This window comes from Budorcas taxicolor, chromosome 2 (genome assembly GCF_023091745.1).
Source record: "Budorcas taxicolor isolate Tak-1 chromosome 2, Takin1.1, whole genome shotgun sequence".
Classification (NCBI taxonomy): Eukaryota; Metazoa; Chordata; class Mammalia; order Artiodactyla; family Bovidae; genus Budorcas; species Budorcas taxicolor.
Window position 1 is genome coordinate 40,630,554 of NC_068911.1, and position 16,008 is coordinate 40,646,561.

Below are 16,008 nucleotides of genomic sequence, written 5' to 3' on the forward strand. Positions count from 1 at the left end.
GCGGGAATGGCGTGTGAGGCTCTTCACCAACTGGCCTTGCCTGCCCTGTGTTCTCCTCTCCTGCCCGCCCCCACACATGCCCTGTGCTCCAGCCACACTCAACAGCGCCTTGCAGTCTAAGGAGAACCCCATGCCTTTGGACATGCTGTTCCTCCTGCCTGGAATTCCCTTGTCCGCCTGGTGAACTCCTCGTTCTGCAAGACTCCGCTCAAACAGCACCTTCGAGAAGACTGCCCTGCCCCTTCCCTGCCCTGCCCTTGTCTTCCCTCCCCTGGGTCCCCAGACCCCGTGTACATCCTGTGTACAACTGTGGGGCTGCTTCCCACACATGGGGCACAGCGAGCCTCCCTTGGCCTCCCTTGACCATCAGACTGAGTCCCTCCAAGGGCAGGGACTGTCTTTATCTTTGCATCCCCCGCTGCACCCCGTGCCCCGCCTGTTGGGGGACTCGGTGGATGGTGTGCGGGCGGATGGGTGAGTGAGCGGATGAAGGTGGGTCTGAGGTTGGCCCTGTGTGGTATGAGGTTTGGCGGTCAGGACCTGGGGTGGGGTGGAGGTGGTCCTGAGTGTTGGCTGCTGAGTTTGGAAGAGTGTGGCACTATGGCGACCTGCTCTGATCCCCAGGTCCCGCAGCCCCCGGAAGCCAATAGACTCCCTCCGGGATTCCCGGTCCCTCAGCTACTCGCCCGCTGAGCGCCGCCGCCCCTCACCCCAGCCCTCGCCGCGGGACCAGCAGAGGTACAGTTGCCACTGTGCTCTCCTGCGATAGCCCGCTCTAGCAGCTGATTTCTGCAGAATGAAGTTTTCAGGTTCCAGGGTACCAGGTGTTGGTGATGTGCTGTGTGTGGTCTCATGACGGTTCTCCATTGCAGCAGCAGCGAGCGGGGTTCCCGGAGAAGCCAGCGTGGGGACAGCCGCTCCCCGGGTCACAAGCGCAGGAAGGAGACGCCCAGCCCCCGCCCTGTGCGGCACCGCTCCTCAAGGTGAGTCCTTGTCACACTCCGGGGCTGGGCCCAATGTTGAGTCCCGTGGGGCTGCCTGGGCCTCTGCGTTGATGACTCTCCTCTGTTTCAGGTCTCCGTGAATCCTTTCAGGGGAATTCCATCCTGCCCCAAGTTCTGGAGCTGCGGGGCATGCCCTCCTTTTTTCCCAACAGAGCTGGGGGAAAGGGGTCCTTGTCTGCCCTCCCCCACAACCCTGGCAGCATCCCGTTGGGGAGGGCTCCCTTATTTCCCTCCCTCCTTTTTTTCTTTGTTCTGTGAAATGTTAATCTCTGTGAGTTTTTCCTGGTTCACATGTTTTGGGGGGTTTGGGGTGGGTTGGGAATGAGAATGGGATTTGTGGGAGGGGAGGATACGGTTTGGGACTCCCAGGTTTTGACTCAGAAAGGACTTCGGAGGCACTGCCCCCCTTGAACCCCGAGTTCCTGGGGGGATGATGGTTTGGAACTAGCAGACCTGTGTGAGTTACACCCAGAAGGAAGGGGAGTTGAAATCAGTTGGCTCCTCTTGGCCTCCCAGTGAGGTTGTGGCCCCTCCCCCCAACTTTTCTTCACGTTTCTTAAAGGCATTTTGGTTTTTTAAAATCTGTACAGCAAGAGCAACTTTTTCTGTCAAATAAAAATGAGAAATGCAGGAATTGGGTCTACAAACTTTATTGGGAGTGGGAGGGCTAGGAGAGGAGCTGCCTTTGCTTTCTGGCTGTGTCCCCTGCCCCCAAGGGGGGTGCTACCCTGAAGAAACAAAGCGGAAGACCTTTCTGTCCCCAGGCTGAGAAGGCTGGGCTGGAAGAGGCTGAGGGGGGGCCACACACCAGGAAGGGGCACGCCTGACACAGGAGAGGGTGTGCAGAAAGAGGCAGCAACCAGGTGGATGCCCAAATCTTTTATTAAGGGGGGACAGTTTGGGGAGGCCTCTCACTGCACAGCCTGTTCGTTGGCGCTGCTTCCTGAGTCCTGTGGCTTCATCACGTCCGGCAGCTCAGGTGGGCTGGAGAAGGGCTCGATGCGCAGGGCCTCGAATGCCTCATCTAGGGGAGAGGAAAGGGGGCCTCGCTGGAGTTGGGGTGGCCTCCGCTGCCCTCCGCCAGCCTGGCCATGCGGGGGGCCCTCGTCCTTACTCTATCTCCCTGAATGAGCCTCCGGGCTTATCTGCATCCACCTACAATCTCCTCCATTCCCTTCACACTTCTCCCTGCTTCGCATCATGACATTATATTGGTCCTCATGTTTCCTATGCTCCCCATGTTCCCACATCAAACTTTTTCTTGCCTTGCCCTCTGCCACTTAGAATGGCTGCTGCCTCCAGGCACTCAAGGGCATTCAGATACCACCTCTTCCCTCTTCAGAGAAACCTTCCCCAGGCACCCTATACAGTCCTTCTATGTTCCCAGCGCCCAGGACACATAACCACCAATTGGGAATGCCCTGTTTCTCATGACCACTGCTCTACTAGAAGCAGCGGGTCTCAGGAAGCTTTCCCTGTCTTGTTCTTGCTGTGACCTCAGCACAGCAAATGAACTGCACTTTTTCTTCTGCATGAAAAACCTCTCCACCTGGCTCAGGATCTCAACCAATTGGGCTCCCTACTCGGCTGAAACTGGCCTCTAGTGGAGAGACAACCTACCAGGAGCTGGAGATGCTAAACATGCTGCGGTGCAGAAGACAACCTCCCCCAGAATCATCCAGCCCCAACGTCAGCAGTGCTAAAGACACCTGGCCCAGCCTAATAACCAATTCATCTTCCAAGACACAAATCTGAGTCTCTTACCACCTCTCCCCATTCTTTGGAAATGGTCTGAAAGGTGCCATTTAACACCTGACACTTATCACACCTTCCTACCTAAGCAGCCACTTTGGTGGGGTGGGGAGACCTCTCTCTACACAAGGAAACACCACCACCCCCTGCCAGCCCAGAAGTGCACTTTTGTGAGTAGAAGCAGCCTGTCTTCAGTCCACAGCACAGCCCTCATCAAAATGGCTATTCCATACCTGAGGTGCTGCCACCCAAGGTGCAGTCACCACAACGTATGTCACAACTGGGGGTCATGGGGAAAACCAATCACCTCACTGCTCTGACAGTGTTCACCTGCAAGATGGCTGAGGTGCTGCCAGTCCGTAGAGTGCCTTTGTTCAAATCAGAGGAACAGATACTTTCTCTTGGATACACGCAGATACTTGCAGCCTGGCCTAGCTTAGGAAGAACATATGTACTTTCAGCCCTCCCCTACCTGCCTCAGAGAACACCTTTAGAGAGCACCGCATCTGCCTGCCCATCACTGAGACTCAAGGGAACCCACATAAAGGCCCCTAGAACTGCCTTTTCCTGAGCACTCGTGGGGCCTGGGTGCACGAGGGCTCACCCCCTCACTGGGAGGCTGGTCCCGGCATCATACTCCTTTTTGGAGACCACACCAGTCTGGGAGGCACGGGGCATGATGTAGCTGTCCAAGGACACAGCTGCTGAGGCTTCTTCACTTGCTTTGTCCTCAGAACAGGATATTTGTGAGGCTAAAGTTAACTGAGGCTATATGCTCCCTCCTGAGCCCTAGCTAAGATTTCTTACAAGCTACAAAAATAAACTTGTAACTTCATCCAAATTCACCAGCCCCCGAGTCCACAGCTGTGAAAAGACCCTATAACCTCTGTTCAAATTTTCAGAGACTAAGGATAAAATTTAAATCTTTTTCTTGAGAAAAAGAGATACACTGGAGCAACATAAACCACCCCCACCACTCAGGTATCTAAGCCTTGGTCAGGGTGGCAGGTGGTTGAGGAGAGTACCGGCTGAGGGCAAGAAAGGGCAGAATCCATTCTAACCTCTGCAGGCTCAGCTCACTCATCCTTAAAATGATCCTAATAAAAGTCTGCCCAGTACAGAGATGCACCATGGAGACAGCAGGCGGCATGGCACCCAGCTCAAACAAGGTCCCGGCAGCCTGCATCTGGACTGGGGGGTCCCCACGTGACTGCCAGCAAGACTGGACATCCAAAGCTCACAAACGGGAATGGCAGTGCTTGCCCCTCAGGGCTAGCCAGAGGACAGGACTGGACAATGGAAATAAGATGCAGACTGCAGGGCCAGGCCCTTAGTCCTCTGTAAATGTAAGCCAGTACTGTGACTAAGGATCTTTGAATCTTCAAAAAAATGGGCTTCAGTTTCCACAAGCATCTTACATCCTTCACATTGCTTCACACTATCCATTGCTTGGATGGTGTACGGGGAGACAGGGTTTAAGAGGCTTGGAGGAACAACTGCAGGCTCCCTGAACACCCCTTTCACTGGCCATTTCCACCCTGTCACTGCCCCTCTCACCTGCCCTGAAGGCTAGCCCCACAGTGGCGGGGGCCTGAGGCCGTGCTGTCTGGCTGGTGAAGCCACACTCGCCCAATGTCTTGCCGTCGTCCAGAAGCTGGTCGTCCTGAGGATAGAGGATGGCAGGGTCTCAGGAGAGGCCCCAGGAGAGGCAAGTCACAAAGACTTCTCTGGTCAAGACCTACATTGAAAGTCAGAAGAGGGAAGAGACACAGCCCCAAGTAGGGCCCAGAACCACCCCAGAGTATGTAAGTTTCCAGGGCTACAGCCAAGACTTTCCATATCAGAATCTTCCAGGATAGGGCTCTGGAATCTCCCCTGCTCCCCACCCCACCCATTAACTCTAGGTGAACGCGATTCGAAGTGCCAGTTAACCAATCTGGCCACAGGTAGCTCTGGTTGCACCCCAGCTCTACCACCTTGGACAAACAGTTTCTTCTTTTTGATGCGAAGTTTTCTTATCTGTAAAATAGAACTTATTGGAATTCCTAACTCATAGGGCAGCCAAGAGGCTTCAGTGAGCAAAGGCTACACAGTGGAAGGAACTCAGGCAGCAGGAAGGGTCCTTATCACAGAAATCCCAGTAGATAAGGGTAAAAAGCCTTTATAGACAAAGGGAGTGGAGCAAAAGATCAGTTTCCAGGCAGAAGCAGATCAATGCACTTAGGTGAGCGACCTCTTGCTGCCAGACTTCAAAGAGGGGACGACACTCTGGATTGCCCCAAAACGCCAAACCCCAAGCGATCCTGGATGAATAACTGCGATTGGTTTGTAAGGGGAAAGGGGGTAGGGCGCGGGCTTTTAGAACATCACCATTAAGCTGGGGAGTAATAAACAGTTGTTGAGGGAAGAAGTGGTGGGACCTGGCTCATCTCAAAACCCTCCGTTTCTTTACATTAAGGAGTGTCTGGGCCGAGGGGCGAGTGATAGGCTTTCAGAGGATTAAGAGCATCACGGCTGGAATCCTAACTCTGCCAACGACCTTGGGTTGGTCAAGTGGCCACCTCCGAGCCTCAGTTTTCTTCATGGCCGAGCTAGGAAGTCAGGAGCCGGAACGGCGCAGGGGGACCGCTGTAGGAATGAGATGAGACGCCGGCCCTCGGCGCTCAGCATAGGGTCTGGCGCGAGCCGCTCACGCCCTCCTGATGGAGAACCCCGGTGCAGCGAGCGCTATCGGGGCTTCACCTCCCCGAGTTCGAGCAACGGCCCTACGCGGGGGAGTTCCGGCCCGCGGCGGCTGGTCGCCGATGTTTACATCAACGACGCTGCCGCCGTGCGCCCACGGGCGCCTGCAGCCCCCGAGCGCCTGGAACCTACGGGACCGCACCTTGTACAGCCGCTGCTCATCCGGCGGCCGCTTGAGGATACCCTCGACGATGCGCTTCAGCTCGAACACGGTGCTCGACTCCTTGGCGTCCGTGAAGATGGTGGTCTTGTGGCGCCGGATCATGAGGAACACGTCCTGGGGGCGGCGGGCCAGCGTGAGCGCGGAGCCGGGGCCCCCCCGCGCGGCCCCGCACCCCCGCCGCCCCCGGCCCCGGCCCCGGCCCCGGCCCCGGCCCCGGCCCCGGCCCCGGCCCCGGCCCCGGCCCCGGCCCGGCGCCCCTCCCCCCGCACCCGCTCACCATCGCGGCGGCTGCCTCTCCCCCTCGACGCGCCGGCGCGGCCGCGCTCCGCCCCGTTCCCGGCAGCCCGCGCGCCGGCCCCAGCGTGCCCCGCGCCCGACGGCCCCGCCCCGTGCCGCCATTTTAAGTAATCCGCCAAGGGGGCGCTCCGACCGAGCGTCTGGCCGCCATCTTGGCGCCGTGGTCCGGGCGGGGCCGGTTGGCGGAGTGATGGAGGCGGTGGGAGTCGGGCGGGGAGCGAGCGCGGGAGGGACTGTGGGCGGTGGAGCCATTTTGTTTGTGGCAAAGGCGAGGTCCCCGTGTTGATGCAGTCACGCGGAGGCCTGGGCGCAGGTCCATCTTTCTTGCAGGGAATACGGGGCTGAAGTTCGCAAGTGTAGGGTGCCTCACGCCCCAAGGAGAATGTATGAATGATATGTCTTGGTCATCGCGGCGTCAAGACAATCACATCACAGAGAAACCTGGGCTGCCATAGACCTGTATTCATCACAGTCAGACCTGGTAGTCTGACTCATGATTATGGGACTCCCTGGTGGCCATTTTGAGGAGGTGTTAAATTCTGGATCTTTCGGCCACCGTATCAGAAAACTGTACTGTTTCCCCGCCCTAGCCTAGGTTGTGAGGATTATTTAAACCAGTTTTGCGGGTCCAATAAGGACCCTTGGAAGCTGTTGTTGGTATGAGGCAGTGTGAAAGCAGCTCTTTGCAGGAAACTGCCCTCAGCAGGAAGCTCCTTTTCTTGTCTCTTTAGCAAAGCTAATTGTAAACAAGTTTTGAACCAGCACACACATCCCCTCCTTGAAACCATACTTTACCCATCTCTGGGCTAAGCACACCTTTCAAATTTTTAATCGCACAATATCTTGCCATATTAGTTCTTTCTGCAGATCAAGAAAGGAGAAATGAAAAATTCAGCAGATGACTGACTGCTTCCCTAGCCTCTAATTAAGTAATCTGAACAAACTATGAACAAGGTATCCTCTAGAGGAAGAGCACAAGAAGTTAACTGCATGGGTGAAACAGGAGGGAAGCAGGCAGGGCACAACCTTTGAAAGAATGACATAACCAGGGGGCATAACATAATCGATTAGAATCAAATGCGTCCAAGATGGCAGACAAGTCAAGTTGACTAGACCTTGCTTCTCAGTATAAACTAATTGTAACACAGCAGCAAGCTAATGTGAGCCACCATGACAGCTTGACCCTCAAAGACCAAAAAGTGGGCAGTGGCTCAACCCCTGGCAATCTCCAACCCCTCCCCACCAAATAGTTGGAATAATCCTCCCACTCATTAGCCTGTCCCTGGAGTAGGAAATGGCAACCCACTCCAGTATTCTTGCTGGAGAATCCCATGGACAGACTAGCCCGGCAGGCTACAGTCCATGGAGTCGCAAAGAGACACGGCTAACACATTAGCACATGAAATTACCCAACCCATAAAAGGTAACTACATCGTGTTTCAAGACCACAACACTCACCCTCTGCGATGGCCTGCTCGCTATGGAGTGTTGTTTCTTTCTGAATAAATACATTTCTTAGCTATCACTTTGTGTCTCACTGAAGTCTTTCTGATATGAGGTTTGTTAGGTCCTGAAACCAGGTCTGTGATCTCAGTTGGAAAACTATTGGTTTTGGCTGGGTTCAAATCCCAATCTTGTCAGTTCAAGTCCCAAGCAACGTTTTGGCTGAGTTGGAACCCCAGCACATGGGTTCAAGTTCCAATCCGAGGTAAACAGTTTCATGACAATTCTGACACCTGATCTCAAGGACTAACTGAGATTTCTTCCCTTTAAAAGTTTTTTGGGGAGGTTGAGTCCACCATCTCCCCAGATTGCCAGCATTCTGATTAAAAGTACTTTTCTTTTGCCACCAACATTTGTGAGTATGTAATTGATTTTGTGAGTGGCAAGCAGTAGGACTTCCATTCGATAACTAACTAGGCCATTGAACAGCCTAACTTGTTAGAAGCACCATGCATGGCCAAAGTTGGTGTTCAGTCTTCCCAGGCAGAAGGTGCCCTGGGCACCTACCTATTCTTCTGCCCAGGTCCACTCTGGCTCCGGAAGGGCATGTGGACTTGGTTTCCCTGTCTGGCCACCCCTCATCCCTACTAACAGCCTAGGGCTTCCTCCTTGGACACTCTCCTGTGTCGCCCCCAAAGGAGGCTTTTCTCACGACCTCTCTCAGGGAGAAGGAGAATCTCATCTGGGTCATTGCTGGCGTGTGCCAGAGAGGCATGCTGTGGCACCCAATGAGAAATGAGCCAGTGATGATCCTGGATGCTGAACTGCTCAGCAGTTACTGAGGCCACAAATGGATAATTCTTTAGAGTGGGTGGAATCTGAAGATGCTGCTGCTTTGGCCCTGAATCAGGTTGGTGGCTAGCCATGCAGGCTCTGGGCTCAGACCCGCTGAAATTCAAATCCTTGCTCTGGCACTGAGTGTGCAGCCTTGGGCAGTTAACCTCACCAAAGCCCAGTGTCCACCTCTCTGAAGCGGCAGAATAGCTGTTTGTAAAGTTTGTGGAGCCTTACTGTGGCGGGGTGTCCCTGAAGAAAGAACCTGGTGTGGTTTTATCGGCAGAAGAGAAGCCATTTCTGGCCTGGGCCGTTTTGTGATCTGCGCCTGGCCTCAATGCAACCCCCTTCCTGAATGTGCACGTACCCTTAGCTTAAAACTCCCCCAATGCTGCTGTCCAGGGAGATACTGCTTTGGAAGAGATACCCAAAGTGCTTCCCTCACTTGCTGCAAATAATATAAATCCTCACTTCTTGGTTGTATCTTTTTGCTCAATACCCACCAAGAAGCAAACCCAGCTTTTGGGTAATATTACCAAGAGTTAGCACTCAATAAATATAGATGTTTCCTAAGCTATAGCCATAGTTATAATTTTTGACTTCTGACCTCTGGCTCCTCAGGAGTCCTCTGAAGCCTCTTTCCTTCCTGGGTCTCCTCCCTCCCTAGGCCTCAAGGCAGCCCTTCCCCTCACTTGGGATCTCTGTGCACCCTACGGTGCTGTGGTGGGTGGTCGGTTGCAGGAGGTAACTTCCATCCTCGGGTCAATGAGTACAATGACACCTCCTGCAGGGAGAATGGGGTCAGGAGAGGCTTGAGGGAGGTGTAGAGGCTCAGCCCCCAGCCCCTAGCTCTGTAGCTGAGTGCAGACCCTCCTCCAGATGGCAGGTGAGGCAGCTGACCAGCTGCTCTTGCTTCCCTGCACAGGAAGTCCTCCCGGGTCCTTTCTGCCTTGTTGCTTCAGCCACTCAAAGCTCACCATGGAGACACTCCCTGGCTTCTAAACTAAGCGTGTAGGGTCTCAGCTGGTGGACCTTCTCCTTTGCTCTATTTACATTTCTTAAAATGTTATTAATAAATAGCAATTGTCAGGGACTTCCCTGGTGGTCCAGTGCCTAAGACTGTGTGCTCCCCATGCAGGGAGCTGGGGGCTTCCCAGGTGGCTCAGTGGTAAAGAACCACCTGCCAATGCAGGGGATTTAAGAGATTGATACCTGGGTCAGGAAGATGCACTGGAGGAGGGAATGGCAACCCACTTCAGTATTCTTGCCTGGAGAATCCCAAGGACAGAGGAGCCTGGCGGACTACAGTCCATGGGTTCACAAAGAGTCGGACATGACTAAAGTGACTCAGCACGCACGCACTGGGTTTGATTCCCTGGTTAGGGAACTAGATCCCACACGCCGCAACTAAGACCCAGCACAGCGAAATAAACAAAACACATATTAAAAATAAATAGTAATTGTCAATCACTGCTAGTTACTAGTGTGTCTTTCATTTGCAGCATTTTACAACTATTTTCTATAAGGGAAGTGACACAACTCACTGTGGAATTTGAATTGACGGCCCAGATTCAAATCTGGCTTCACCTCTTGTCTGCTGTGGGTCGTGGGGCACATAACCTAGCCTCTCGGGGCCTGTTTCCCCATTCATGAAACGGGAACACCTCCCGAGTATTCAGAGATCAGTTGAGAGCCCACCGATGCCTGGCACAACCCGCATGCTCGCTGGGCAGAACTGAGTCATTTTGACTCTCCCACCAGCCATAATGGGGCAGATGTTACCAGGTCAGATCACAGATGGGGAAACAGGTGCATCAGTACTTCTGGGAGAGGCTGGGCCATCTGGCTGCAGTGCTACCAACTGGAGCAGGTGAATGGCTAAAAAATACCTGCATGGACAGGAGCCCAGTGTCCTGTCCTCGGCAAGAGTGGTTCTCAGGACTACTCTGAAAGCCCCTCCTGGCAGGTCAGGCTGGCTTTCTGAGGCCTGCGGGGATGGGATGCAGCATGAGACTGATGCTGGGCCCAGTCCACCTGTCACACACCCACTCTGGCCTCACTGACCTTGCTGATAGGTGGGATGCCGTGACGCAGGGTGCTGTGCCACTGACCCTGCGGGGCACAGAGGAGCAGTGTAACGTGCAATACAACTCCTGAGCCCTTGTGCTCTAGATCGCGAGAGCCACAGCTGTGCCCTAGAGCCCTTGCTCTGCAGCAAGAGAAGCCACCACAAGGGGAAGCTCAAGTACCGCAACCAGGGAAAGACTGTACAGCAATGAATGCCCACCACAGCCACAATTTAAATAAATAAATAAATAATATAAATTATATAGTAATGTTATATAGTAATAAATTTTATATATATATATACACACACACACACAAAATAAACACTGAGCTCTGAATGGGGACCCATTACTTTGATCATGGCAGGCCCAAGACTGAGGTACCCTGGCTCTCAGTCCCTGGCTTATTCTGGTCTCAATGCCTTGGGAGGCGTCTTGAGGATGTTCTCTTGGCGGGCCCCACGCTGAGGGCGGGATGGGAGGACAGCCAGCATTGCCCAGCCGGGGCTACTAGGGCCCCACTGCGATGTGCTCACAGCCTTTCTTTCACCTGGCCCGCTACAGCCAACCTCTGCCCCCGATGGATGGTGCTCAGCCTAGCGGGGATGCGGCAGCCTGGAGGTCCCTCGTTGTTCACAGACCCACCCTCTCTCCCAGTCGGGTCTGGCCCAGCAGTGACCACCTGCTGCAGTCACTTTTTCCCCTGGGAGAAAACGAAAAAAAAAGGAGGGGGAGTTCCCTGGCGGTCCAGTGGTGGGGACTCAGTACTTTCACCACAGAGGGCATGGGTTCAATCCCTGGTTGGGGAACTAAGATCCCATAAGACACATGGAGTGGCAGAAAAAGAAAAGAAAGAAAAGGGAGGGAGCCATGTCTCAGGCCTGCATGGGGGCAGCTGCACTTGGCCCCATCCAGCCAGGCTACCCCTTCAGGGATAGCCTTCCTTGCCCCCCTGCCCCCCTTGCCCCTGTCAGTTCCGAAGGTTGGAGTTTCTAGGTTTTGTTCAGGTTCTTGTTCTTTCTGCTGCTCTAGAAACTGAGCTCTGTCTATACAGATGGATGACCCTTGGCCTGGGGGTGAGATGGCAGAGAGGGGCAAGGACGCCGGGTGCCAGCACGTGAGCGTGGTCAGGGAGCTGAAAGGGCCTAGGCCGGTCTCCAGGTGCAGGCGGGGAAGGGAGGTCCTGGGCCGGGAAGCCCCAGACCTAGCCAGGGCATGGAATGGGGGAGTGGCAGAAAAAGCTAAGGACAGCAGAAGGGCCCCTCTTGGGAGAGGGCATGATGCCAAGTGCCCCAGACTCCTGAATGTATGGGAAGGCCAGGTCTGGTGGCCGCTACCTGCCTCCTGGGGCACCTTCACTACCGTGGGGCAAAATATGAGTTTTCTACCGCTACAGCAGATGACTACAGACACAGCAGCTTAAACACTAATTTATTAAATCACAACTCTGTGGGTGGGCTCAGCGGGGTTCCTGTTCAGGGTCTCACCAGGCTGAAACCAAGGGCATAGACTTTCAAGGCTCTGGTCTGCAGGTTGGGGGAGGAGTTGTTGGCTTCCAAGCCTGTTCAGGTTATTGGCCAGATTTGGTCCCTTGCAGTTGTCGTCACGCGCCGAGGCGCTCCTTTCCCTACTGGCTGTTGGCCAGGGGCCACCCTCAGCTCCTCACCACGTGGCCCCTCCATCTTCAAAGCTAGCAATGGACAATCACCTCCTTGGGGTTGGGTACTGGTCCCATTTGTATCTCTCTGACTCATTCCGGAAAAGAGGGGCACGCAGACCAGACTCAGCACTGACTCACTTGCCTGTCTTTGGGTGCCCTGGCTGGAGTTCAGGAGGGTAAATATGAGCAGGAAGGGAACAGAGGGAATGTGAGACCCATAGACACACGGGAGGCTCCTGGAGGAGGGTTGGCAACTCGCATTTGGTGAGCTCCACAGAGGATGCCGGGGACAGACAGACAAATGGATGGATGGGTGGGTCCTTGGCTTTATCAGGCCTCTGAGCCTTCAGTCAGAAGGGTGAGGGATGTGTCAGTCCCCAGACAGACTGGGCAGCCAAGGGACCCCAGAGTCTGGCTTTGGGTCAGTCACTGCATCAGATGTTGAGGTGAGCCTGAATCCAGGGGCTGTAAGTGGCCACATTGGTATAGACCCCTGGACGGTTGGGCAAGGCACAGCCCTTGCCCCAGCTCACCACACCCACCAGGACCCAGCGCCCAGACTTCATGCAGACCAGGGGTCCTCCAGAGTCACCCTGCAGGAGAAAGGAGCGCTTAGGTCCCAGCCCCCCAGGGACTCTGGGTCCCAGGCTGCCATCCCTCAGTGGTGCCTCTGGGTCAGGGTTCAGCACACTGAGCCTGGAGGTGGTACATCCTGGGTCCCAGATTCTAAGGAGGTAGGGTGCTGGCCACAGGGGTGTGGGCTCCAGACATTCCAGGCAGCTTCTCGAACCTGGCAGGCATCCTTCTGGCCCCCGATGTAGCCGGCGCACAGGCTCCCTGGCAGCACTATGTGTTCGACCGGGGGCACACTGGTGCCCAGGTGGTAGAGGTGGTCACAGGTGCGAGCGTCCAGCAGTGGCACTCTCACTCCCTGCAAGGGTCGCCACTCCCGGAGTGGCACTGGAGGAGAAGGGGGAGGTCTAAGAGGTGGCAGAGACGTCTCAGGTGGCACTAGTGGTAAAGAACCCGCCTGCCAATGTAGGAGACTTAAGAGATGTGAGTTTGATCCCCGGGTTGGGAAGATCTTCTGGAGGAGGGCATGGCAACCCATTCCAGTATTTTTGCCTGGAGTATCCCATGGACCGAGGAGTCTGGTGGGCTACAGTCCATGGGGTTGCAAGAGTCAGACACCCAGGAAGAGCCCGCAGACGATGAGGTGGAAAGCAGGTATTGGTGGGAAAATCCTCACCTGCCAGCCCAGGGCTCCCTGGCTGTACAGAGAGGATGTCTGGGTCCCTGGAGGTCAGAGTGAGCTGGGGAGAGAGCCTCTGGCCCGCCACCAGTGCCCCCGTGCCCTGCCCTCTGCCTCACCTCCTGGGCGGAGGCTGCCCCAGCCAGTGACCCAGCAGGGTGTGCCAGGCGGCGGGCGGGCCCCAGGCTCCGGCAGGCAGACGGGCTGGACGCGGGTGCTCAGGGGTGTTGGGCGGCGCAGCAGCAGCAGCGCCAGGTCCCCGTGGGCCCCGTCCTCCGAGTAGTCCGGGGGCAGTAGCACCCTCCGCACGGGCGCCAGAAGAGCAGGGGGCGAGCTGGGACCCAGGTGCAGCGCCCCGAGGCGCACGCGGTACTCAGCGGGCACCGCCTTCCTGCGTGACGGGGGCGCTAGGTCTAATTAAGGCAGCTTCCCCTCCAACCCTGGAGCGCTCGTCCCCGTCGCCCTCTCTCTCAGAGCCCGGGGTGAGACCTGTGCGAAGTCTGGGCGCGGGGTCCCGGTGGGTGTGGGACGCTGGAGCAAGGGCTGTGCCCTGCCCAACCGCCCGGGGGTCTGTACCAACGTGGCCACTTACAGGCCCGAATCCAAGACCTTCCCTGGGTCTTGCTCCACCCGCCCCGGCCTGGCAAATCTCGACGCGGAGCCCTAGGGGGAGGGGACCGTCCCTCGGCGGGGCCCGGCTGCCTGCTGACCTGGGAAAGCAGTGTGCCGCCGTCAGCACCCACTGCGGGGCGATGAGCGAGCCCCCGCACACGTGCGCCCCGCGGTGCTGGATGCTCGCCTGCCACGGCCACTCTCCGGCCCTGGCGTCCCGGCCGCCCACGATACGACTGGACACCCGAGGCTGTCCACACGCTGGGAGGACAAGGGGACTAGGGGGTGGGCAGAGCAGTAGGGGCAGGGGAGGCGGGTGGGGGCGGGGTTAGGGAGAGGTGGGGCCAGGGAGGCGGGTGGGGGCGGGGTTAGGGAGGGGTGGGGCCAGGGAGGCGGGTGGGGGCGAGGTGAGGGAGAGGTGGGGCCGGGGAGGCGGGTGGGGGCGGGGTTAGGGAGGGGTGGGGCCGGGGAGGCGGGTGGGGGCGAGGTGAGGGAGGGGTGGGGCCGGGGAGGCGGGTGGGGGCGGGGTTAGGGAGGGGTGGGGCCGGGGAGGCGGGTGGGGGCGAGGTTAGGGAGGGGTGGGGCGGGGGAAGCGGGTGGGGGCGGGGTTAGGGAGGGGTGGGGCCGGGAGGCGGGTGGGGGCGGGGTTATGGAGAGGTAGGCACAGGGGGTTTCCGCGGCTTTCTTACCTTCAGTTGCCAGGGTCCCGGCTGCTCCTGGAGGTGGAAGCAGGAAAGGGACTGGATTACGGGTCTGGTGTCAGGTAACGGGGTGACGGGGAGGGCGATCACAGATTAGGAAGGAGGGTAGAATGAATATGTCGCACTGACTTGATGCCAGATTTTTGTGCAATCGGCTACCAGGATTAAACCCTCCCCAGAGCCCTGTGAGGTGGGGACTTACAGCCATTACACAGACGAGCACAACCAGATTTGGAGAGCCCAAGGTCAGTGACAGAGAGAACTGGGACTCTTGGAGTCAGTAGTGCGGGTGTGCTAGGTCACTTCAGTCGTGTCTGACTCTATTCAACCCCAGGGACTGTAGCCCGCTAGTCTCTGTCCATGGGATTCTCCAGGCCAAGAATGCTGGAGTGGGTTGCCATTTCCTTCTCCAGGGGATCTTCCTCACCCAGGGACCGAACCTGCGTCTCCTGTGGCTCCTGCATTGAGGCAGACTCTACTGCTGAGTCACTGGGGAAGCTCTGGAGCCAAGAATAGGACGCCTGAACTTCCCTGGTGGCCCAGGGATTAAGAATCCGCCTCCCAGTGTGGACTGGGAGACAGGTTCAATCCCTGGTCGGGGAAGATCCTACATGCAACAAGAGAAGACGCAGCAGTGAAAAGCCCACTTGTGGCAGCTAGAGAAAGTCTGGAAGGAGCAAGGAAGACCCAGTGCAGCCAAAAATAGAAAAAAGAGTAGGATGCCTTAGAGTGCTCTAGAGGAAGCCGGAAGGCTGGGCAGATGGAAGCCAAGCTCCTGTGGTCAGCACCCCCAGCCCCGCCCCCACTCACCCAGCAGCAGTAGGAGCAGGACCTGGAGGGAGGAAACCCACTTCATTCTGTCTTCAGGGCTGGGCCCGGTAAGGGTGGTGCTGCCCAGGACTAGCCTGGCTGGAGCCTGTTGAGAGAAGAGGAGGATCTAGCCCCTCCACCCACCCTGAGCTCCTTTTGTCTTCCTTCAGACCCTGGTTGGTCCCAGACCTAGCCCTGTGGCCCAGGCTCTATGCCCTATGCCCAGGCCCCAGGGACCACCCCTGCCCCCTCAAGTGCTGCATGATTTGGGCACCTTAGGTCTCCATGCAAGCCCTGGAGCCCAGCCCCTCTCCCATCTTGTATTTCCCTGATAGGTGCCCCCAACCCTGTTCTCCGCAGACCCTGCATTCTTTTCTCACCCTTGCAGCTGGTGTCCTCCCTGCTAACTGGGCTGGGGGAGGATCTGGGGGCTTAAAGAGCCAGGAGAGGGGTGGGGGGCAGGAGGTAATTAAGGAGGTCAGGGCGGGGCTGCGGCTTCTTCAGTCCAGCCTTGAACAAAGATGCTTTGAGCAGTGCTTTTGCTGCAGCAGGAAAGGGACACTGCAGTTTCTCGAAGGAAGCCTGGCTTGGGCCAGGGTGCACGGAACTGGGGCTGGGAGCCTGAGTCCAGCCAGGCAAGGGTGGAGTGCGGGGGTGGGGTACACGGGATGG

At 56.7% G+C, this 16,008-nt stretch overlaps 3 protein-coding genes across 4 annotated transcripts; 1 reads left to right on the top strand and 2 right to left on the bottom strand.

Annotated features, from left to right (window-relative positions):
* The first annotated feature begins 125 nt into the window (after window positions 1–125).
* Window positions 126–1,638, top strand: LOC128067681 (serine/arginine repetitive matrix protein 2-like). 2 transcript variants are annotated; one of them, XM_052660669.1, is made up of 4 exons: window positions 126–474; window positions 625–738; window positions 873–983; window positions 1,075–1,638. In XM_052660669.1, exons 1-4 carry the CDS (start codon window positions 329–331, stop codon window positions 1,082–1,084), a joined length of 381 nt encoding a protein of 126 aa, XP_052516629.1. In that variant the 5' UTR covers window positions 126–328; the 3' UTR covers window positions 1,085–1,638. The 2 variants fall into 2 exon arrangements, with proteins under 2 accessions (XP_052516629.1, XP_052516638.1); XM_052660678.1 differs by having other exon boundaries at window positions 876–983.
* Window positions 1,639–1,868: 230 nt separating this feature from the next.
* Window positions 1,869–5,994, bottom strand: ELOB (elongin B). Its single transcript, XM_052660690.1, has 4 exons — window positions 5,939–5,994; window positions 5,641–5,775; window positions 4,314–4,419; window positions 1,869–2,028 (listed from the first exon to the last, which is right to left on the bottom strand). The coding sequence occupies exons 1-4, from the start codon at window positions 5,939–5,941 to the stop codon at window positions 1,916–1,918; spliced, it is 357 nt and encodes a 118-aa protein (XP_052516650.1). The 5' UTR covers window positions 5,942–5,994; the 3' UTR covers window positions 1,869–1,915.
* Window positions 5,995–11,812: 5,818 nt separating this feature from the next.
* Window positions 11,813–15,382, bottom strand: PRSS33 (serine protease 33). The gene is made up of 6 exons (XM_052635453.1): window positions 15,337–15,382; window positions 14,491–14,541; window positions 13,924–14,086; window positions 13,333–13,604; window positions 12,752–12,921; window positions 11,813–12,554 (listed from the first exon to the last, which is right to left on the bottom strand). The coding sequence occupies exons 1-6, from the start codon at window positions 15,380–15,382 to the stop codon at window positions 12,396–12,398; spliced, it is 861 nt and encodes a 286-aa protein (XP_052491413.1). The 3' UTR covers window positions 11,813–12,395.
* Between the last annotated feature and the right edge of the window lie 626 nt (window positions 15,383–16,008).